The sequence below is a fragment of the Mustela putorius genome, unplaced genomic scaffold (genome assembly GCF_011764305.1).
Source record: "Mustela putorius furo isolate JIRA1106 unplaced genomic scaffold, ASM1176430v1.1 tig00003962_pilon_pilon_pilon, whole genome shotgun sequence".
NCBI lineage: Eukaryota > Metazoa > Chordata > Mammalia > Carnivora > Mustelidae > Mustela > Mustela putorius.
The window spans coordinates 11,137,319-11,160,141 of record NW_025422106.1 but is presented as its reverse complement, the minus strand read 5'-3'; the positions used below and the strand labels follow the sequence as shown (position 1 = coordinate 11,160,141).

Sequence of the window (22,823 nt, the reverse complement as noted above, 5' to 3'; positions counted from 1 at the left end):
TTTCATATTTCATATTTATTCCATAAATCTTCTGATTTATCCCTAATTATTTCATATTTTTGATGCTATTATAAATGGCATTGTTATTTACAATTTTAATTTTGGATTCTTTGTCGTTAGTATATTGGAACACAACTCATTTTTATATTTTGGCCTTGTCTGCTGCAACCTCACCAAACTCATATAGTAGCATTTTTGTAGGTTCTTTAGAATTTTCTACATATGTGATCATACCGTATATAAAGACAGTTTTACTTTGTCCTTTCAAATTTCAATGCCTTTATTTTTTTTTAAGATTTTTTTTTTAAGATTTTATTTTTTTGACCGAGAATACAAGTAGGCAGTGAGGCAGACAGACAGAGAGAGGAAGGGAAGCAGGCTCCCTGCTGAGCAGAGAGCCCAACGCCGGGCTTGATTCCAGGACCCTGGGATCATGACCCAAGCCGAAGACAGAGGCTTTAACCCACTGAGCCACCCAGGTGCCCCAGTGCCTTTAATTTTTTTCCTTTTTTTTTTTTTTTCCTCTTGCCCCACTGCATTGGACAGACCCTCCAGGACAGTGCTAAATAGAATTTGCAGGAGTAGACACACTTGCCTTGCTCCTGGTCTTAGGGAAAAACATTCAGTCTTTCACCATGAATAATGATGTTAGTGACCTATTCTTCTTATTTATTTATTTATTTTTGTAGAAACCCTTTTATCAAGCTTGAGGAAGTTCTCTGCTAGTTTGCAGAGAGTTGGGGTTTTTGTTTTTTGTTTTGTTTTAAAATATTCAGTAATAGATATTGGATTTTGTCAAATAATCTTTGTGCATCTGATGGGAGATCATATGGTTTTTCTTTCTTAGTTATGGCAAATTTCTTAGTTATGATAAAATTTGCCATAACTAAGAGTTGGCTCAACTCTTACTTGAGCCAACCAAGTAAGGTTGGCTCAGTGTTAAGCCAACATTAGTTTTCTGGGATAAATTCCACTTGGTCCTGACCTGGGAAGAGGATGGAGGTTGAAAGCCTACCCAATAGCATGTGCCCCTCTTGTTGAGTTTGAGGAGTGGGTACAAGGCACAGATAAAGGGGTTGGGGTTGGGGGTAAGATGGGAGACCCACAGCCTAGAGCAGAGAGACTCTGGGATTCTAATCTGGACTCATCCACTCTGTTTCCTCCCTGTCCTCACCCAAGGACTTTACTCCTTAGGGAATCTCCATACTCTTCTGCCAAAGCAAAAACGTCCCCTTAGGTCATTAATAGTCTAGTCCTCAGGGCAGAGGAAAGGAGCTGTCATTTCCACTCCCCAACCTGGCCAGGGTCCAGCATCACTATGGTCCAGCATCACCATGTAATGTCCCCTTTCACCAGCTTTTGCTGTACTTGAGGCGTTTTTCTCCTGACTTACCATCACTACAGGGTGGGCATGGAGCTGATGAGGGCTAGGAGGGTGGAGGAGGCAGAACTAGAAAGCCCTCCCTCCCCGCTACCCCATCTTCTGCTGGAGACTCCTGGCCCCGCCCTTCTCCCCTCTCAGCATGTGCTCCCCTCATCAGCTCTTGGCATTTTTTGCCAACAATTTCACTTTTGTGTCTCATTTCTGCGACATCTCCACAGTCAGGTGGGGCTGATGGATCCTGCAGTTCATGTGAATTCTGCTTTGAAATAGGGGTTGATATATATACGTATTTCAAGAACTGGGTCTACTTGTAACACAGAAATTAACTGCAGTCCTAGATGCATAAGATAATGCAGGAATATCTTCCAAGTGCTGAAGAGAAAGGAATTGGAACTTGAATTCTATATTGAGCCAAATTACCCAGTCATGAAGCCTCCCACAGGGGAAACGCTTACCCCCGAATGCCTCCTGTGTCAATGCTGTCGTGTCAATCTTTGGTAGTGTTTGACTTCATACTAAGAAACCAAAGTAAAAGTAATTCAAAACCACTGATTATGTACAACAAATCAAAATTTGCTACTTTGGGAAGTTAAGGTAGAAGGAGGGATGATTAGTTCTTTTGTAATTGAGTCATTTTTTTCTTTGTGAAACCATCAGAGGACCATTGGTTTTTTATTTTATTTTATTTTTTAAGATTTTATTTATTTATTTGACAGAGATCACAATTAGGCAGAGAGACAGGCAGACAGAGAGAGAGAGAGAGAGAGAGAGGAGGAAGCAGGCTCCCTGCTGAGCAGAGAGCCTGATATGGGGCTCCATCCCTGGACTCTGGGATCATGACCTGAGCTGAAGGCAGAGGCTTTAACCCACTGAGCCACCCAGACACCAAGAGGACCATTGGTTTTAAAGAAACTGCCAGCCCCCCCAGCAGTTCCGTTCCCCAAAGGTAACCACTGTTAACAGGCTTCTGTGCCTGCTTCCAGGATTTCAATGTGTCTTTAGATGTGTATGTACATCTCTCCCTCTGCCTGATGTGGGGCTTGGTCCCAGGACCCTAAAACATAGAAAAGAGCTGGTTCTAAAACATATACTACATGACACAATTTATGCAGACATGCATAAATTGTGTCATGTAGTATATGTTTTAGAACCAGCTCTTTTCTTTTGGCAACATATCTTTCTCTATAGCTACGTGTACACCTCCCTCATTAGTTTTAAAGGTTGCAGAAAACACCGTTATGTGCTATAACCACAAGTTTTTTTTGATGGACATTAGGCTTGTTTCTAGTCTTTTGGTTGTTGCTAATGAAGCTGAAATGAACATTCTTGGGCAGGTATCTTTAAGCTTTCCTAAGAATGCATCTGAAGGATACACTTCTTCTTGGAAGCAGAATTGCTGAGTCAGAGCAAATGTACATTTTGGATTTTGACTGACATTGCCAAATTGCCATTCCATAGCATGGGGCCAATCTGCCCTTATTTTTTTCCCATGCTAACTGGTTCTGGTTTTAGCAGACTTTTTACATTTTAACTAATCTGAATGGTAAAGATGCTGTTAAATTCTTTTACTTCAAGTTTAGTGCTTCATAATTTTAGTGGTTTTTTTTTTTTGAAGATTTTATTCACTTATTTGACAGACAGAGATCACAAGTAGGCTGAGAGACAGGCAGAGAGAGAGAGAGAGACAGGAGGAAGCAGGCTCCCCGCTTAGCAGAGAGCCCGACATAGGGCTCGATCCCAGGAGCCTAGGATCATGACCTGAGCTGAAGGCAGAGGCTTTCACCCACTGAGCCACCCAGGTGCCCCAATTTTAGTGTTTTTTTTGTAGAACTTTGTCTCCTGGATACTTACCCCATTCCCACCACCAATAACCACAGGTATAAAGGGGGTTAATTAAATAACCATCAGACATTTGTATTATTGTATAATTTGACTTTTCTTTACCTTTACAATATTACCTAAAACAAATTTCAGAACTATTATTTGAAATGAACAAAAACTTGAATATTCACTTAAATTAAAAAAATCTTTTTCACTAGGGAGTGGAGTCTTTCTAGAATGGTGGGTTAAAAATATCCAATGTTTTTCAGATCCATGAATCTGACTTCTAAAGAGAACTAAAAGGAGCATACTGAAATTGTTATCTTAAGGAAAGAGCATATTTACAAGATATTACAAGTTCTGTGGAGAAACTTAATGACAAAATTTACATACCTATTTCTAAAAGGAGGTACTTAGGAACAAGCCAGACAAGAAGGTAAAACAACAACATTTCAAGGAATAATATAGAAGTAGACTTAAATGAAATGATATACTGTGTTACTCAAGAACATAAATTCTCTGAAAGTAATTGGGGAATTGCTGTATCCCCCAGTACCCAGGACAGTGCTGGGATATAGGTGCTCAGGAAATAATGTTGAATGGACGTATGTAATGAATAGGAAGATAAGATATTTTTTAAAAAGATTTGGGATTTATTTATTTATTTATTTTAAGGGAGGGACAGTGTGTGTGCACAAGCAAGAGTGAGCACAGGTTGGGGAGGGGCAGAGGGAGAGAGAGGATCTCAAGCTGACTCTTTGCTGAGCTCAGAGCCCTACTTGGGGCTCGATCTCACAACCCCAAGATCATGACCTGAGCTGAAGCCAAGAGTCTAACTCTAACACTTAACTGACTGAGCCACCCAGGTGCCCCAGGATGATAATATCTTAAAGATGACAATTGTCACCCGATTTATGTATAAATTAAATACAATATCAATAAAAATCTCAATAGGATTTCTTATGGAACTAGACACTCAAAAATTCATAAGAAAGAGTAAATACGTTGAATGTGGAAGATTCTTTTGAAAAAGAAGAATGGGGAAGGATAATTTATCTTAATGGAAATCAAAACATATTAAAAAGTTATGGTAGGTCGCCTGGGTGGCTCAGTGGGTTAAAGCCTCTGCCTTCAGCTCAGGTCATGATCTCAGGGTCCTGGGATCAAGCCCCACATCAGGCTCTCTGCTCAGCAGGGAGCCTGCCTCTCCCTCTCTCTCTCTGCCTGCCTCTCTGTCTACTTGTGATCTCTGTCTGCCAAATAAATAAATAAAATCTTAAAAAAAAAATAAAAATGAAAAATAAAAAGTTATGGTAATTGAATGATAAGGCATTGACACAGGAATTGATAGACTAGTAGATCAGGAGAATAGAATACTCTAGAAAAAAACACACATTTATGGTAATTGATAAAGGTAGTATATCATTTCAGTGGAGAAACAGATTATTCAACTAAAGGCACTGGGACAGTTGGATATCCACTTGGAAATGAATGGAAGTAGTTCACTATTACACTGTACACTTACACTATTCACACACAAAAACTCCAGGTGCTTTAGTGATCTCAATGTGAAAAGTCAAAATATTAAGCTATTAGAAGAATATACAGGAGAATATGTTTATGATCTTTAAAAAGGAAAGATCATTTTAAACAAGTCTGAAAAGGAAAATCCATAAAGAAAAAGACTGATAAATTTGACCACTGCAAAATTAAGAACCTATAGTGGGGGCGCCTGGGTGGGTCAGTCAGTTAAGCATCCAACTCTTGATTTTGGCTCAGGTCATGATCTCAGGGTTGTGAGATCAAGCCCCAAGTGTCGGGCTCTTCACTGGGCATGGAGCCTGTTGAACACTCTCTTTCTTCCTCAGCCCCTCTCGCCTCCCTCTCTCCCTCTACAGAAAAAAAAAAAAATTAAAACCCCATAAAAACTATAAATAAGAAATGACAGACTGGAAAAATATTAACAATGTGCAAAATAACTGACAGATTAGTATTATTCAGAATATATGGTAACTTTTACAAATCAATAAAAAGAATGACAATCGGATAGAAAAACAAACACCACCAAACACGGGAAATTTTCAAAAGAGCTAATACAGATAAAAAGATGCTGGCTATTAACTAAAGAAATAAAAATTGAACCAGTAGTATGAGTCCAATTTTGTCCTTGAGAATTTTTGTTGAGTTTGGAGGACAGTTTGATAATAGCTATTTTTTAACAATTCTGAATGCACAACACCTGTGGTGCACTTCTCAGTCTTTACACTGGAGAAAGGGGTGTGTGTGTGTGTGTGTGTGTGCAGTGTGTATAGAGGCCTCTTGCTGCATTGTTTTTAAAATAGTGAGAAAATAGGAAAATGTCAGCTTCCATCAAGAGAGGAATGGTCATGTAATGGAGGTAGAGCTCAACTAAAGAATATGTGTAAAAGTTAAAAAAAAGTTGGCTGTTTTCTAGATGGTACATGATAGGTCTGCAAGATGTCACTGAGCGGGAAAAGCACATTGCTCCGCAAAATATGAGATGTGATATCATGTATGGAAAAACAAAGGCAGAAGAATGTTCCCCCGTAGATCCATACATAGGAATGAATAGAAAGTAAAAGGTCTGGGGCATCTGGGTAGCTCAGTGGGTTAAGGCCTCTGCCTTCGGCTCGGGTCATGATCTCAGGGTCCTGGGATTGAGCCCTGCATCGGGCTCTCTGCTCAGCAGGGAGCCTGCTTCCCCCTCTCTCTCTGCCTGCCCCTCTGCCTGCTTGTGATCTCTCTCTGTGTGTCAAATAAATAAATAAAAACTTAAAAAAAAGTAGAAGGTCTGGAAGGGCCAACGCAAGCATGACAGTAGTGTGCCTCTTCGAGGAACAGAGGAAAGAGACTGCAGTCGGGCATGGGCTCCATAACCTAACCCGGACCGTTTGCAGGATTGGCAATATTTTAATTGTATTCAAAATATATCCAAGCATTATCCATGTCCTTCAAAACCAATTCTTTATAATGTAAAGAGCAGGGAAAGAAGGCCTCTGGGCCAGGTGCCTTTACTGCCCCTGAGGAGTGCTTGGCCCCGCTGCCGCCACCCCAAGCTCCCAAAGCCTCATTCCCTTCAACCACAGACACGCAGGAAATCCGGCGGCAATCCCAACTGAACTCTTTCCTAAACAGCATGAAGAAAGAACGCGCTGTTTTGCAAGCAGTGGCAGAGAGCCCGTTATCCCACAGGCAGTTGGACTTCACCCTAGGGGTGGGGATGTTTGGGGAAGGTAAGTGGGGAGAAGGGGTGGCTCCCTCAAAGGACTACAGTCTGGGGATGTAGGAGTGGCAGCAGTGCCCTCCAGAGGCCACCCCCAGGATGGCGACCAGGCTACCAGGATAGGGCAAGATTGGTCTGGAGTATCTCCTCGGGCAGACATGTTCTTCTGGTTGCTTCGAATGCTGAGAAGCCTTCTGAGCCTCACAGACCCCTGTGCCACACAAACAAGGCCCACACGAGGGATCCCCCATGGGCAGCCTTCAGCAGACCCTGCTGTGTCATCACTGATCGGTTGGAAACCTCGTAAAGTCACGAAGCCTCCCAAGCCTCCACCCACCTGCAAACGCAAGCGCACAGCCCCAGGCCTGAGCCAAAGGCAGGTGGTTTGGGGATGGTTGAGAATTCCTGAGAATCCTCCCACCTCCATATGGGTACAGCAAAGGGCATTTTTAACATCATTCTTTGAAGAGGCTTTAGCTTTCCAAACATTCATTGCATCATTGCCCCCTGTGAGAAAACAGGGCTGGCCTCTCACCCCCAGCCCTTCATCCCAGGGGTGCCTCCTGCCCAGCGTTTAGCCTCTGGGCCTGGAGCCTGGGGCACCCTCCACTCTGCTGAGTCAGCTTTCTAAAACGTACCTCTGAGCCCTTCAAGGCCTTTACGGCTCCCTGGAGCCTTCAGGACAAGAACTTCTCAACAGGCCATCAAGACTGTTAGGTTCCTGCCTTTCCAAGCTCATCCGGCCTCATCCTTGCCCCCAGTTGGAACTGTCTAAATGAAGACCACTGGTGTCAAGGCCTTTGCTCTGCTGTTCTCTGGCCCACAATGCTCTTCCTCCCTGTGTCTACTTGGTCAACCTCTTTCTTTTTTTAAGATTTTATTTATCTAGGGGCGCCGGGGTGGCTCAGTGGGTTAAAGCCTCTGCCTTCGGCTCAGGTCATGATCCCAGGCTCTCTGCTCAGCAGGGAGCCTGCTTCCTCCTCTCTCTCTCTCTCTCTGCCTACTTGTGATCTCTGTCTGTCAAATAAATAAATAAAATCTTAAAAAAAAAAAAGATTTTTATTTATCTATTTGATAGAGAGAGAGAGAGAAATGAGAGGGAAACAAGCAGGCAGAGGGAGAGGGAGAAGCAGGCTTCCTACCAAGCACGGAGCTCAAAACGAGACTCAGCCCCAGGACTCTGAGATCATAACCCGAGCCAAAAGCAGATGCTTACCCAACTGAGGCAGACGCTTAACTGACTGAGCCACCCAGGCATTCCCTACTTGGTTGACTTCTAAACATTCCTAAAGATAGTCTCAAGCACCAACTCCTCAAGAAACCCTTTCTCCGTACCGATTGGTCTAAGTGCTGCTCTTCAGTGCTCCCAAAGAACCCTGCACGAGGCTCTTACGTTTTGTTACTGTGTCATCTGTATTCTCCTGTGCGCTCCTCGAGGACAAGGCCTTCGCTCGGCAGGGTATGCCCAGTGGTGAGCACAGGGCAGGCGGCATATGCAAGGGCCTGGTAAATGCTTGTTGGATAAGTGCCCGAAAGAAAGGTCACAAATAAGTATGCAGAGGTCACTGGGTGAAGAGTGCTGGTGTGGGAGGCAGGCAAACCATAAGAGATGGTATACTCTAGGAAACAAAGAGGGTTATTGGAGGGTAGGGGTGGGGAATGGGGTCACTGGGTGATGGGCATTAGGAGAGCACGTGATGTGATACAGTTAGATGCAACTGAGGAACCACTAAATTCTACCCCTGAAACTAATTATACACTATCTGTTCACACACTGAATTTAAATAAAGAATTTTTTTTTTTCAAGATTGCTTGTGTGGAAGTCAGGAGACCTAACAGCCAGATTATCCTGAACTGTGCCACACGGTCACCTTCGGCACAGGCACTTCCTTTCCTGTCTCTGTCTTTCTCATCTGTGCTGCAAGGGGCTTGTGTTAAATGTCTCTTTCCCCCTAAAAGAGTAAAAGGACGCTGACTGTCAGAGTTGATGAGGGCAACGGGGAACAGGTGTTCCATGCATGGCTAAAGGGAGGGTGAAATGCAATCTTCATGAGGCCATCTGACGATTTTTTTAGTGTACCCCTATGTTTTACAGCAGCATTACATATAATAGCCAAACTATGGAAGCAATCATAGTGTCCATCAATAAATGAATGGACAAAGAAGATATGCAAAGGATGAATTAAGATACATACACAATGGTACATTAGGCAGCCCCCCAGAATAAGATCTTGCCATTTGCCAAGACACTGGTGGACCCAACGGGTAAAATCCCAAGTGATTAAATCAGAGGAAAACAAATGATTCCACTCATATGTAGACTTGCAGAAACAAAACAAGTAACAAAGAAAAAAAGGAGATGAACAAAACCCCAAACTCTTTTTTTTTTAAGATTTTATTTATTTGACAGACAGAGATCACAGGTAGGCAGAGAAGCAGGCAGAGAGAGGAGGAAGCAGGCTCCCCGCTGAGCAGAGAGCCCGATGCGGGGCTCGATCCCAGGACTCTGGGATCATGACCTGAGCTGAAGGCAGAGGCTTTAACCCACTGAGCCACCCAGGCGCCCTAAAACCCCAAACTCTTAAATACAGAGAATAAATTGATAGTTACCAGAGGGGATGGAAGGATGGGTTAGATAGATGAAGGGGATTAAAAGTCCACATATGGTGATGGGCACCGAGTAATTTATAGATATAGAATTGCTGAATCACTCTATTGTATCTCTGAAACTACTAAAACACTGAATTAATTATACCGAAATTAAAACAAAGTAAAATTAAGGTGTTAGGAAAACAGTAGATTCTATATGGATTACAAAAGATATAGTTCTCCAAATATTTTATAAATACTTAACATATGTTTAACTCAAATATTAAAAGAGAAAAATTAAAGTGGGATACTGGACAATTTTTTTAAAGACTTAAAAATATTGATACCTAAATATGCAACAATTTTACTTCAAGGCCTAAGGAAATAATTGAAGATGTGACAAGAGATTTTACCCAACAGATGTTGGCCTTAGTACTGCTTATAACACTGAAAATAGGAAACAACCCAAGGATCTAACAAGAAGGGATTAGTGAGTAAATCCTAGTACTTAATGCAAAATATTATGCAGATATGTGAATGAACTAAGTCTATTTATCGACATAGAGAGAATCCAGGCTAAAGTACTAAAGTACTTTAAGTACTAAAACTAGGTCGTAAAGCAATATTTAAAGTATATTTTTATCACCATTTTAAATACATATTATATCTACATATAGGGTGTCAAATGATTAAATGGGGTTATTTATGCATAGTGGGGTTATGAGAAATTTTCTTCCTGCTTCTTATTTGTATGAAAAATGACAAGCCTGGAAAGATAAAAATTTTGCTTTTAACCTCACTTGATTAGAAGTAATTTTGGTTTATTTTAATTTTTTCTTGTGTTCTTTGACTTTTCATGAATAGAAATATATTACCTGTAGGATTAAAAAAGTATTTTCTTTTTAAAAAAAGTTTTATTTATCTAGGGGCACCTGGGTGGCTCAGTGGGTTAAAGCCTCTGCCTTCAGCTCAGGTCATGATCCCAGGGTCCTGGGATCGAGCCCCGCATCGGGCTCTCTGCTCAGGGGAGAGCCTGCTTCTTCCTCTCTCTCTCTCTGCCTGCCTCTATGCCTACTTGTGGTCTCTCTGTCAAATAAATAAATAAAATCTTTTAAAAATTTTTATTTATTTATTTGAGAGAGAGAGAGCTCAAACAGGGGGCTGGGTCAGAGGGAGAGGCAGACCCCTTGCTGAGCAGGGAGCCAGATGCGGGGCTGGATCCCAGGACCCCAAGATCATGACCTGAGCTGAAGGCAGACACTTAACTGACTGAGCCACCCAGGTACCACTAAAAAATTATTTCAGGGGTGCCGGGGTGGCTCAATGGGTTAAAGCCTCTGCCTTCGGCTCAGGTCATGATCTCAGGGTCCTGGGATCGAGCCATGCATTGGGTTCTCTGCTTGGAGAGCAGCCTGCTTCCCTTCCTCTCTCTCTGCCTCTCTGCCTACTTGTGATCTCTGTCCAACAAATAAATTTAAAAAAAAGAAGGGTCAAATAAAAAAGAAAGTATTTCTAAAGTATAAAATTCTAGATCTGATTCACAAGGAGCCACTTGTCCAAGTTCACACAGAGCAAGTCACTGCGAGAGCAAGCCTGGAAGAATGGCTTCCTCTCTCATGGGCTCCAGTGGTGACGGGATCTGCGGGCACACCCGGAAGGTGTTCTTGTTGTGTTCTGCCCCTTGTTCCTCAGCCAAGATGTGGTGTGGGCATAAAAGACAAGAGGAAGGGCAGGAAAGTGGCTGGAGTGGGAGATGGGGCGAGACCACACATCATACGAGCCCGACAAGGGCCCAGGCAGGTAAACAAGCACAGCCATTAGTCAGAGGGTACCTGTCCTGCCTTGCCAGCGTTCTTAAGGGGAGACACCTCCCCCTCTTCTATTTCAGACCCATTCAGATCCTTTTTTTTTTTTTAAGACTTTATTTATTTATTTGACAGAGAGATCACAAGTGCGCAGAGAGACCGGCAGAGAGAGAAGGGGAAGCAGGATCCCCGCTGAGCAGAAAGCCCAATGTGGGGCTAGATCCAAGGACCCTGAGATAATAACCCAAGCCGAAGGCAGAGGTTTTAACCCCCTGAGCCACCGAGGCGCCCCTTTCAGACCCATCCTAAGAGTTAACCCCAGTCCTCTTAAGTGCACTGATCTTATCCCAGAGAGGCCCTGGGCTTTGTCACCCAACTGACCACTAACCACATCCAGCTCTGCTCTCTCCTGGTTCCTGAAATCCAGGAGCAGATGGCAGGAGTGCTGAAGACAGCCTGCTGCCCGGAGCCAAGAAGAAAGGGGAGGGGACCAGGGAGGGAGGAAGTTACCGTGGTCCCCAGCCTGTAGCCCCCAGGCTTTCCTATGAAACCCAACGGTCTCCTGCCAGGTTTCCTGTCCCTTCAGCCTTTGTCAAGAATGGGGTTGCTGCCAGGGGCCAGCATACTGTTGGGGGTGGGGGGCAGCCCCTCCAAGGCTGATTGATCATTACTCCAGGTGTCCCCTACACCTTCTCTCCTCCTCTGGGGTCATTCCATGTCCTATAGTTTCTTAGGCTGTTGGTTCCTGACTTTTGTACCTTTCAAAGGACCCCCAGATAGTTTAACCAGAATTTTAGAGGGGCATTAATTGTCCCCCATAGGAATAGCGCTGGTCTAGGCACACAATGGGAGCTAAGAAGCTCTAGGGTGGGATGCTAAGTTCAAAGGCTGGGCACTGGTCTGGTCTCTCCTTTCTTGTCCCTCTCTCCCATATGAGGGGCCACGTTTTGGGCACCCCAACCCCAGTGGGGGGAAGAGAGAGCATTTAGTTTCCCGGGGCGGGGTTTCTTCTGCTCCGCCCCCTCCCTCAGTGCAGAAGACATAAAGGCCTTGATTCAGGTTAGCCTCCTGGCCAGTACCAGGTGAACTTCGGAGGTGAGGTCCTGGGGGTTAAGAGACTGAAGCTAGCAAAAGAGGGGCGCTGTGGACCCCTTCCCTGAGGAGGAAGGTAGGACCCACTGAGGTTGTACTGGAGTATGAAGGTGGGAATGAGGGGTCAGGGGGAGAGGGCTGGTGGGGCTCTCTTCTCCCAAATGCACTGGGCCCTCTGGACTTACTGGGCTTGGGGTCTTGTTGCAGAGATGAAGCTGCTACCAGTCCTTGCAGGGCTCCTGGCCGTTCTGGCTGTGCCCCAGCGCTCTGAGGGTGCCAGTCCAGGTAATGGTGCAGAAAGAAGGGAAAAGGGTGTGTTCGGGGTGGTTCTGAGTGTCCAGGACTTGGCACAGGCCACCCTAGCTCTGGGGCCCACTCCTGACTTTGTGACCCCCTGTTCTGGGCAGCTGTCCCGGAGGAGGTAGAGACTTCAGTGGTACTGACCTGCATGGAGGAAGCCAAGCGACTAGTCGACACGGCCTACAAGGAGCGGCGGGAGAGGTGGGGTACCGGGCACTTCCCAGCTCTGGGCACGGCTGCCCCAGGTCTTTCAGAGAAGCAACTTGACACAGGGATGTCGTGGGTGGGAATAGAGCCCCTGTTTGCCTGTTGGTCTTAGTGTCTTTGGGTTTGAGAATACCTTCAAAACCATCCTTCCGCATGGCTTTGCCTCTGTCTGGACACCCAGATCCACACTCCGTTTAGAAAGAGAAACCTTCTTCCTGTCTGTGGTTCTGTCTGCGCTGTCCTGCATGCTGGCCTGGGGCTAGGGCTCTGCGGAGTATCCCCCGCCCCACTGTCTCTGGCCTCACTCCTCTCTTCTCTAAACAGCATCAAGAGGCGTCTTCACAGTGGCTTGGCCAGCCCCATGGAACTGCTGGCCTACTTCAAGCAGCCGGTGGCAGCCACCAGGACAGCTGTGCGGGCTGCCGACTACCTGCACGTGGCCCTAAGCCTGCTGGAGGGGAAGCTGCGGCCTCTGCAGCGGGGGCCCTTCAACATCACTGGTACTGCCACCCCTGCAACCTTGGTCCCCTGCTCTGCTAGTGACCTCGGCCATCTCCCAGTGACCCCCACCTCCCATTCTTCTTCTGGGGAGTCTCAGGTGCTCCGGGATCTGCTTTCTGTGTCCTCAGACTGGGCCCCCAAGGAAGACTCCCCAGCTTAGAATAGGAGATGAGGGGACTAGCCAACCACGCCCCTCTTTCCCTGGCCCCAGACATGCTGACACCAGCCCAGCTGAATCTGCTGTCCAAGTCTAGCGGCTGCGCCTACCAGGACGTGAGGGTGACGTGCCCGGAGAATGACAAGTACCGTACCATCACCGGTCACTGCAACAACAGGTGCGGTCGGCTACAAGTGGCCCCTGGCAGAAGGGCGACTCCCCCCCCCCCCCCGGGGCCACCTTACGTCAGCGCCCGGTCCTCCCTCTGCAGACGCAGCCCCACGCTGGGGGCCTCCAACCGCGCCTTTGCACGCTGGCTGCCGGCCGAGTATGAGGACGGCTCCTCGCTGCCCTACGGCTGGACGCCCGGGGTCAAGCGCGGCGGCTTCCCGGTGCCCCTGGTGAGCGCCGGCCGGCGGTGGCGGGTGGGAGGTGGGGCGCTAGGCCCGGCCCCGAGGCGAGCGCGGGGTCCCAGGTGTCCCCTGACGCTCTGTGTCCCGCAGGCGCGCGCAGTCTCCAACGCCATCGTGCGCTTCCCCACCGAGCAGCTGACCCCGGACCAGGAGCGCTCGCTCCTGTTCATGCAGTGGGGCCAGCTAATCGACCACGACCTCGACCTGAGCCCGGACCCGGGTGCCCGGGTCTCCTTCGTCGCTGGTGTCGACTGCGAGACCAGCTGCCTGCAGCAGCCGCCCTGCTTCCCGCTCAAGGTGCTCCCTTCTTTCCGCCCCGCCGCTGCCTGCCCAGTGGGGAGAGGGGGAATCCTTCCTGGAAACGGCCACCTCCCTCTATGCCTAGAGTTCCCTCCCCAACAACTAGGGCTGGCCCTGCCACCAGCTTGCCTCTGCCTCCGTGCGGAGGACCTTCCCGTCTCCCTCCAACTTCGGGGTGCCGGTGCCAGGTGCTCAGTCCCTTTCCTCCTCACTGACGGCCACCTCCTCACCCCTGCCCTTGGCACACATTGCACAGAGCCTGGGCTGTCGGTTGCAGGAGGGCTGGAGGAGACCGGATGGTTGAGGTACAGTAGGGAAAGGAGTAGAGAAAGGTAGGAGAGAATGGCTGAGAAGGAGAGAGGGAGAGGAGACCAAGGCACGGGCCAGAGTGAAAGACAGGAAAGGGACTGGGAGGTGGGGTGGGGGGAGCAGGAAATGAAAAGAAAGAGGAGGCTAAAAAAAAAAAAAAAGAAAGAGGAAGCTAACGGAGAGTTCGAGACCGCATCCAGAGAACAGGGGAGTGAGAGGCGGAGCCCCTGGAGTAAAGGAGAGAAAGAAAGGACATTTAGGCTAGGACTGGTTGGCCCTCCTCCAGGGGGCCCGCACATTCCCCATTCCGGAGTTCTGGTCACACCCCCAAAGCTGGTAGCTGGGAGGAACACATCAGGTGCAGCCTCAGGTAGTGAGCCTCTGTGGGCCTCGAGAGGCCCCCCTGCAGGCCGAGGGGGCCAGAAGTCCTGAAAAACCCTCCTTTCGGTGTCTGGGTCTCCCCCTCTGGTCCTGGGTTCCAGGCTGCTTTGGAGGTGGGATCAAGGCCTTGGGACTAGGGGGTGGACAGGCAGAGAGCCAACCGGCCCTGTCTGTGTGTCACAGATCCCACCAGATGACCCCCGCATCAAAAACCAACGTGACTGCATCCCCTTCTTCCGCTCCTCGCCGGCCTGCACAGACAGCAACATCACCATCCGCAATCAGATCAACGCGCTCACCTCTTTCGTGGACGCCAGCATGGTGTACGGCAGCGAGGAGCCTCTGGCCACCAAGCTTCGGAACACGTCCAATGGGCTGGGGCTGATGGCTGTCAACACCCGCTTCAGCGACAACGGCCGGGCCCTGCTGCCCTTCGACACCCTGCATGATGACCCCTGCCTCCTCACCAACCGCTCGGCAAACATCCCCTGCTTCCTGGCAGGTCAGCCCAGAGTGGGAACCTGGGGTGGGGGGTGGAGGCGGGCCGCAGCGCTGGCGCCGCAGGGGGCCTGTTTGTGAGCAGCCTGTGGGTTTGCACTTAGACGGACTCTGTGGGCTCCCTCACCAACTTCACCTTAGTCCAGTTGCCTTGGTGACAAGTTGGGTGGAGCCGGGAAGGCAAACAAACCAAAAAACCCAAACTGAAACTAACAAAAAACCAAAAAGCCAAACCTAAGAAGGAGACTCAGGGATGGGTGAGGAGCCTCTGTCCTTCCGTCCATCCCTTTCTCCATCTCTCCTTTTCCCTCTGGACTCTGGCAGAGAGATGGGTCCCCAGGAGCAGTGAACTGTGGGGACAGAGAGGAACGCGGCGTCCTCACTCTCTAGGACGGCATCATCTGCCTGTGGTAACCAGGCGCCAAATGTGGCAATTTTCATTTAAATTTAAATTAATTCAAATTAAATTAAATAAAATTCCGTTCCTCTGCCGGTCTAGCCACATTTCAAGTGTTCAGCAGTCTCCTAGATTAGTGGTTCCCATGTCGGGCAGCACAGATGTAGAACGTTTTCATCAATTCCGAAAGTTCTATGGGATGGTGCAGCTGCAGACTATCCCCTCCTGCTGTCTCCAGTCCCTGTAATACGAGAGGGTGAAATTTAAATTTAAATTTAAACATGTGGCAGCTCTAGGGAAGTGGTTGGAGCATAATGGTGCCCACGCCTAGAAATTTTCCACTGTGGGTTTTTTTTTTTTTAAGATTTTATTTAATTTTAAAAAAAGATTTATTTATTTGTTTGTTTGTTTGTTTGGGTGGGGGAGGGGCAGAGGGAGAGGGAAGAGCACTCTGGAACATGATATTGGGCTTGATCTCAGGACCCAGAGATCATGACCTGAGCCGAAATCGAGAGTTGGACATTCAACTGACTGAGCTACCCAGGAGCTCCAAGATGTTATTTTTAAGTAATCTCTACACCCAACCTGGGGCTAGAACTTATAACCCCCAAATCAAGAGTTGCATGTTCCACCAACTGAGCGGCCAGGCACCCGTTCAGTACTTTTTTTTTTTTTTAAAGATTTTATTTATTTATTTGAGAGAGATTTTATTTATTTATTTGAGTGAGGAGAAGGGCAGACTCCCCGTGGAGCTGGGAGCCCAATGTGGGACTCGATCCCGGGACTCCGAGACCATGACCCGAGCCGAAGGCAGTTGTCCAACCAACTGAGCCACCCAGGCGTCCCCCCGTTCAGTATTTTTTAACGGAAATCCGTTAAATCAGGGTAGTGGTCCTGAGGCCCTTCTGTTCACATCTGGCCTCCCAGCCTCTCCTCCTGTTGGCTTCCAGTGGCCTCTCCTCTGCCTGGACACTGGGGAGGAGAGTCAAGGTCAGCTCTGGTCCACACGGAGGCCCATACTTTTCTGGGCTAGTGAGGGAAAAGAAGGGCTCCTCCTCCAGCCATGGCCGCCCCCATCCTGGAATCAAGCTGCGTGTCCTGGGCCTGGATCGTCATGACCCCAGGCAGTTCATGGGATAGTAAAACCTGCTCTCAAAGAATTTCTTTCCCACCAGCATCTGGAGCTGATAAAGACTGGACCCAGCGTCCTGCTCATAGGGTCTGGCCCCAGTTCTCTGGCCTTCCAGAGAAGAGGTGGGGAGGGCTGGAGGGATTAGAGTTCTTACTTGGCTTTTGTTTTTTTGTTTTTTTTGAACAGTCTCAGTGGACTGTAAGCACCCTAGGACCTAGGCCCTCCCCCTACCCCCCACTCCTGGGAGCCTGAGCAGGCTTCAAATTAGCATGTAGTAAGGATGGGGATGGCAACTCTGATCAGATGGTAGTGGCTTTCTAGAGTCTTGTGTTGAGGTTGCATCCAGTTTGAGCAGGAGAGAGTGCTGTGATCATTAGCTGCTGTGCACAGGCATGAAAATAGGGAGGGCCAACGAGCACGCTACGTCTTGGCCCTCCATGCATCAAGGGAATAAGTCAACCAGGCAGTTCACGGATCACCCACTTTGTAGCCGGCACGGTGTTAAATTCCACATGTCTCTTTGCGAGCTGGATGGAGGGCCAGATACAAAAAGGCACAAACCTTGGTCCTCGTCCTCCAGGAGCCCCCAGTCTCGGCTACCAGAATGTGGCCAGTCATGTGTCAGCTCTGTTGCCTACTGAATGAGCATCTCCACCCAACAGGACCCCTACACAGAGGAGGAAGTTATCATGGTGGACTTGGGCATCAAGGGAGGACCTCCTAGAGGAGGTGAAAACTGAGCATGGTGTGGGAAGATGGACGGAGAGGAAGTCTGGGTCTCAGACCTTGGCTGGGGGAGGGAGTTTGGGGGGAGCAAATCCTTCCTGATGGGATTTTAGGAATGACAGCAACTTTTGCTTCCCCAAGGCGATATGCGCTCAAGCGAGATGCCTGAGCTCACCTCCATGCACACGCTCTTTCTGCGGGAGCACAACCGGCTGGCCACAGAGCTCAAACGCCTGAACCCCTGCTGGGATGGAGAGAGGCTCTACCAGGAAGCCCGCAAGATTGTGGGAGCCATGATCCAGGTAGCAGGCCTGAGTACTGGCAGTGCCAGGGGTCAGGCAGGCTTGGGATCCAAACATGCCTACACCATATCCTAGCTGTGTGACCTGGGGCAAGTTAACCCCCGCCTCCCATGAGCCTCAGCGTGTGCAACCATGATGCTGTAAAGATTGAATGATAAGTGTGAAAACGCCTAGCAGATACTAAGCACCTGACAAGGGTCACTTGGCTTCCATCCACTCCTTCCTAGGCTGACTCCCCTTTCTGCTTCCTGTCTATGGGGAATGGTTTTGGGAGGGTTAAACGGGTGGGTCTGCAGTGCCTGGTGCACCGTAGCTGGACAGTAAATGCTTTCCTTTCCTCGTCTCCTTGTGACTCCTGGCTCCTTTACCCACTCAGCTCTATCCTAGCTCACCCAGTCTCCTCACCCTTGGTTAACCCTGGGAAGTGCTTCTGGTTCTCTCTCCCAGCTTCTGATGCTTCAGCATTCCCATCCTCTCCCCGAGAGACACACACACACACACACACACACAGGCATGCAGGCACACGCATGCGCACCTTTTTTATACTCTTAGACTCGGAGTGGGAGAAGAGTTGCAGGTGTGGAGGGTAAGTTTTTGCTTTGCACTAAGAATGTAGGTGAGATTCACTGAAGCCTCAGAAGATTCCAGACTCTAGAGTCTATGACTCCTGTTTGCCCTGGCGGAAATCATCTAGGGTGGCCCTTTTGCTTTTTGCTTCCCCTTCTCCGCAAAGGCCTGTTGAACCCTACGGTGAGCCAAGTGCTTGCTGGGCCCCGAGTAATTTCAAGAGAAATGAGATACAAGCCTGGCCCTCAGGAACTTATAAATTAGGAGAAAAAAAGACTGGAGTAACTTGAGGGCAAAGGATCCGTTGATTAACAAAGCTCTTCGTTATTTAATCCTTTAAGGCAGAGGGGAGGGTAATTATCCTTAATTTACATTTGAGTAACTGGGGCTCACCGAGCTTCAGGACTGGTCCAGGGTCACACAGAGTGGTGGAGCTCGGTGCCACCCTTTTAGACCCAGACCCAGTGCTGTGAGAGACAACTCCCTGACCTGGACAATGGAGGGGACCCCCCCCCCCAAACCAGGAGCAGCTGACAGTCTGCACAGAGGGTGAGTGGGGACTCTTCCTCAGATCATCACTTACCGGGACTACCTGCCCCTGGTGCTGGGACCTCAGGCCATGAGGAAGTACCTGCCCCCCTACCGCCGCTACAATGACTCGGTGGACCCCCGCATCGCCAACGTCTTCACCAATGCCTTCCGCTATGGCCACACCCTCATCCAGCCTTTCATGTTCCGCCTGGATAACCAGTACCGGCCCATGGGGCCCAACCCCCGTGTTCCACTCAGCAAGGTCTTCTTTGCTACCTGGAGGGTAGTGCTGGAAGGTGAGAGGGACCTCAGCCAGGCTCAGTTCACCTGACTGCTTCTGTATATAATACTAAACCCAGGGGTGCAGATGGCTCGTAGGGAGCTGGGTCCTTCCTGTGTATTATGATTCTTAGTGACCCAGGAGCCCAGGGGATTGGTGCACCCCAACTTGCAAATCTGAATGGCATTATCCCCTGAGATCTCAATTCCCCAGCCAAGACTTTCCCACTGAGGCCACCTTGGCACCAGGAGCTGCGTGTGCCCAGCCCTCTTCCAATGCCCTGACGGCACCTGGGACTTTTTCCTAACTCCAATCTGAACTCTGGCTTATAAGCCACACCCTTCCCCAAGCTTATTCCTCTTGTCCCAGGTGGCATTGACCCCATCCTGAGGGGCCTCATGGCCACCCCTGCCAAGCTGAATCGCCAGAACCAGATCGTGGTGGACGAGATCCGGGAGCGGTTGTTTGAGCAGGTCATGAGGATCGGGCTGGACCTGCCTGCCCTGAACATGCAGCGCAGCCGGGACCACGGCCTTCCAGGTGAGGGGCTGCAGGAGCCCCCCAGGTCCCCCACCTCCCCCTCTAGGGTCCTGCCCTAGAGAGTGCCCCCAGCTGCCCAGGTGGGCTGGAAACCTGGCTCTATCACATATCATGTTGCTTTGTTTTACAGGAATTTTGAGGGGGAAGAGATTATTATCACTTTCATTTTACAGATGAGAAAACTGAGGCTTGCCCAGGTTCTTCTCCAGCCAAGTCAGTGATCGAGCTTGAATTTCAACTCAGCTTAGCCTAACACCAAAGCCTGTGCCTAAATTATGGGACAGCTGGTTTGGCTGAACCCTCTAGACACACCTCCCCCCTCATAGGTCTGAGATCTTCAGAGGGGGACAATGAGCTGTACCTATACTTGGAGGCTGTAGGACTTATGGCAGTTTAGGATCTGCCTCACAGTGGGGTGGGGCAAAGGAAAGAGAGAGGGCCTTGGCCCCTCAGTTCGGGGTTCCCTGGGGGCTTAGAGCCTGGGAGAAGGTGCTCTATGTCCTCCTCTCCCTCATGTCCCTCAGTAGAGGGTCGCGGCCTCGATCATGGTCATGGTCATGGGGTGTTGGCGAGGTGGGTTTTGTGGGACCCTCCCTCACCTGCCGTTCCCCCCCTCCCCCGCCCTGCAGGATACAATGCCTGGAGGCGCTTTTGTGGGCTCCCCGAGCCCAACACGGTGGGCCAGCTGGCCACAGTGCTGAAGAATCTGCAGCTGGCGGAGAAGCTGATGCAGCAGTACGGTTCACCCAACAACATTGACATCTGGATGGGTGGCGTGGCCGAGCCCCTGGAGCCCTTAGGCCGCGTGGGCCCGCTTCTCGCCTGCCTCATTGGGACCCAGTTCAGGAAGCTCCGCGACGGTGACCGGTGAGGGGCGGCGAGCGGCTCAGGCCGGTCATGTGGTTGCAGGCCTGTTCTCAAACCTCTGGGGGTGGGGGCACTGTGGGCGGGAAGGAATCTGTGGTTTTCCAGGGTGTTCCGGGGCCTCGAGGTCATCCCTCATATACTCTGAACCTACTATGCAGCCAGGAGGGGCCTGGACCCCTCGTTGTGAAAGAGGGAAGACAGAAAGCACAGCTCTTCCTTACTCCTCCGGTTCCGGGATGCTCGCTGTTGAACAGTTCCTAAGGCTCTGCTAGTGTCGCGACATCTGCCACGCTCAGTTCTTACCTAGCCCGTATTACACCCTTAGGAAAACTAGAGAAAAGTGTCCCTCTCTGGGTGGAGCCATTGTAAACCGACAGCAAGGTTCTCTGCACCACCCTGGACATGGCCCCGGGCCAGAGTGCAGGGAGTCGTGAGGGAGCACCGCCACCGCTCTCCATGCAGCGTGAGTGGGGTGCCGAGGGTGCTCCTCTCCACCGCACTGTGAGGAGGGCCCCACTCGTGCGAAAGCCCCTGTAATGCCGGGGTTCCCGGAGCCCTCCCAGCCGTGGAGCTGGTGTCTGCGGTGGTGCTCTTACATCCAGGGAGCTGTTCAAGCCAGCAGAGGTGCTCCCGGCCGATGCAGCCTGGGCACAGTGTCTGCGGGTGTCCCCATGCAGGTTTTGGTGGGAGAACACGGGCGTGTTCAGCAGGCAGCAGCAGCAGGCGCTGACCAGGGTCTCCCTGCCCCGTATCATCTGTGACAACACGGGCATCACCACCGTGTCCAAGAACAACATCTTCATGTCCAACATGTTCCCTCGGGACTTTGTCAACTGTAGCACACTCCCCAGACTGGACCTGACTTCCTGGAAGGACAGTGACTAGAAGCTGGGTAAGGGGGTGTGCTGGTGAGGGGTCACCTGGGCAGTCCCCAGGCTGGTCCCATGGGGGCCCCTTCCTGAGGTGAGCTCTTCCCTGTTCCACCCGAGAAGATGAGTGTGTGTGTGTGCGCGCACACGCAGTATGGATAAGTTGTATGTCCTGTGTGTGAGTTTTCTGAGACCGTGGGTAGTGTTTTGTGTGCTGTGTATACGAGTCGTTTTTATGAGGGTGTGTTTGCTGTTCATGGGAGGGTTAAGAATACGGAGGAGAGTAGAGTAGCGTGTGGAGGCTGGCTCTGAGCCAGGAGCCAGCCCGCTGGGTTCAAATTCTGACTCTGCCCCTCTCCCACTGTGTGACCTTGAACAAATGACTCAACTTCACTTTTCTTGAGAAAACCTTGAGTTTTCTTCTTTGCAAATCAAAGCTGTCATGGTTCCTTAGAGGCTCTGTTTACACCATGTCTGGCCCCAGGGAGCGTATACCGGGGAGTGTCCCGGCTAGTGGAGGTGACTCAGTGACCCCTGGGGAAATGACCATGAGCAGTTAGGCTGGGAGTGCTGGTTGAGCTGTGGGCTCAGGGGTGCAGGGCTCGGCCGGTGGCTCCCCTTTTGCTTCCTTACACTGTTCTCTTGCTTGTTCCCAGGAGCCCCCCTGGAGAGGAAGTGGGGCCCATTGGCCCTTCTGTGCTATGTTTTTGTACCTGACGTGACAATAAAGCGCCACTGATGGGGATCTTCGCTCTGTCGTTGTCTGCTATGGGGCTGGGCCCTCGGCATGAGGCTTGCTCTGGTTTCTGATTTTGAACCAGGGTGGTCCGTGCCTCCGAAATGGGGGTGGGGGAGAGGGTATCTGGGAGTCATCCTCTGATGCACACGCAGCAGGCAGTTCTTAGAAGCCTCCGGGCCCGGACAAGCCCAGCAGACTATCCTGACTCACCTTCCACCCACACCATCCCAGAGAACAGACACTGCAGTCACCAAGGCCTCACGTGCCTTCACTGCTCTAGCCAATGTCTGCTGTGTCCTCACTCTGTGTCAGGCCTGTGTCAGGGGTTGGGAGATGGAGGGGACACAACGCTGTCCTGCAGGAGAGAAAGGACAGAGGTGTGATAGGAAGGTAGGCCCTTCCCAGGTGATGGGGTGCCTCTGGCTCGGGCATCCCTGCAGCCTGGCATGGTGGCTCGGAGGCCCTCAAGAGAGCAGACTCCTCAGTCCTGGCTTCATGCAGCCAGTTTCCGAGAGCAGGGACAGCAGATGGCTGGCTGGGCCCAGGAGGACAGGGCCAGAGCTGACGGAAGGGAAGGAGGTATTTCCCAGATAATCTTGCCTGGAGCTTGACCCCCTCTATCTGAGACTGATGGGCTCCCCTGCGCCCCGTCCCAACTGGAAGCCTGAAGGTGCAGGATACTGAGGCTTGTGTACCCATAGGAGCCACAGGCCACATTAAGACCTCCCATAACAGGACAAATACTCCACATTTCACTGATGCCAGAGAGGTGATGGGGCTTCTCTGAAGCTCAAAGACATAGGTGCGAGAGCTAGGACAACAGCCCAGGTCTTTGGCCTCCTGGACTCTTCCCAGAGGATGGCTAAGAGCCT

General features: G+C 49.9%; 1 protein-coding gene across 2 annotated transcripts; it reads left to right on the top strand.

Moving 5' to 3' along the window:
* The first annotated feature begins 11,899 nt into the window (after window positions 1–11,899).
* Window positions 11,900–21,957, top strand: MPO (myeloperoxidase). 2 transcript variants are annotated; one of them, XM_004747318.2, is made up of 14 exons: window positions 11,900–12,011; window positions 12,143–12,220; window positions 12,343–12,436; window positions 12,767–12,942; window positions 13,155–13,278; window positions 13,372–13,501; window positions 13,604–13,810; window positions 14,687–15,005; window positions 17,398–17,558; window positions 18,697–18,952; window positions 19,306–19,476; window positions 20,106–20,343; window positions 21,021–21,235; window positions 21,869–21,957. In XM_004747318.2, the coding sequence occupies exons 2-13, from the start codon at window positions 12,145–12,147 to the stop codon at window positions 21,226–21,228; spliced, it is 2,160 nt and encodes a 719-aa protein (XP_004747375.1). In that variant the 5' UTR covers window positions 11,900–12,011; window positions 12,143–12,144; the 3' UTR covers window positions 21,229–21,235; window positions 21,869–21,957. The 2 variants fall into 2 exon arrangements, with proteins under 2 accessions (XP_004747375.1, XP_044926147.1); XM_045070212.1 differs by lacking the exon at window positions 13,604–13,810.
* Window positions 21,958–22,823: the final 866 nt, after the last annotated feature.

Bases quoted from the DNA above. Each gene is read 5' to 3' on its own strand.
- MPO (XM_004747318.2), top strand. From the start codon at position 12,145: ATGAAGCTGCTACCAGTCCTTGCAGGGCTCCTGGCCGTTCTGGCTGTG. The intron at 15,006-17,397 runs GTCAGCCCAGAG...TGCTTCCCCAAG, and splicing joins CATCCCCTGCTTCCTGGCAG to GCGATATGCGCTCAAGCGAG. The intron at 20,344-21,020 runs GTGAGGGGCGGC...GTCCCCATGCAG, and splicing joins AAGCTCCGCGACGGTGACCG to GTTTTGGTGGGAGAACACGG.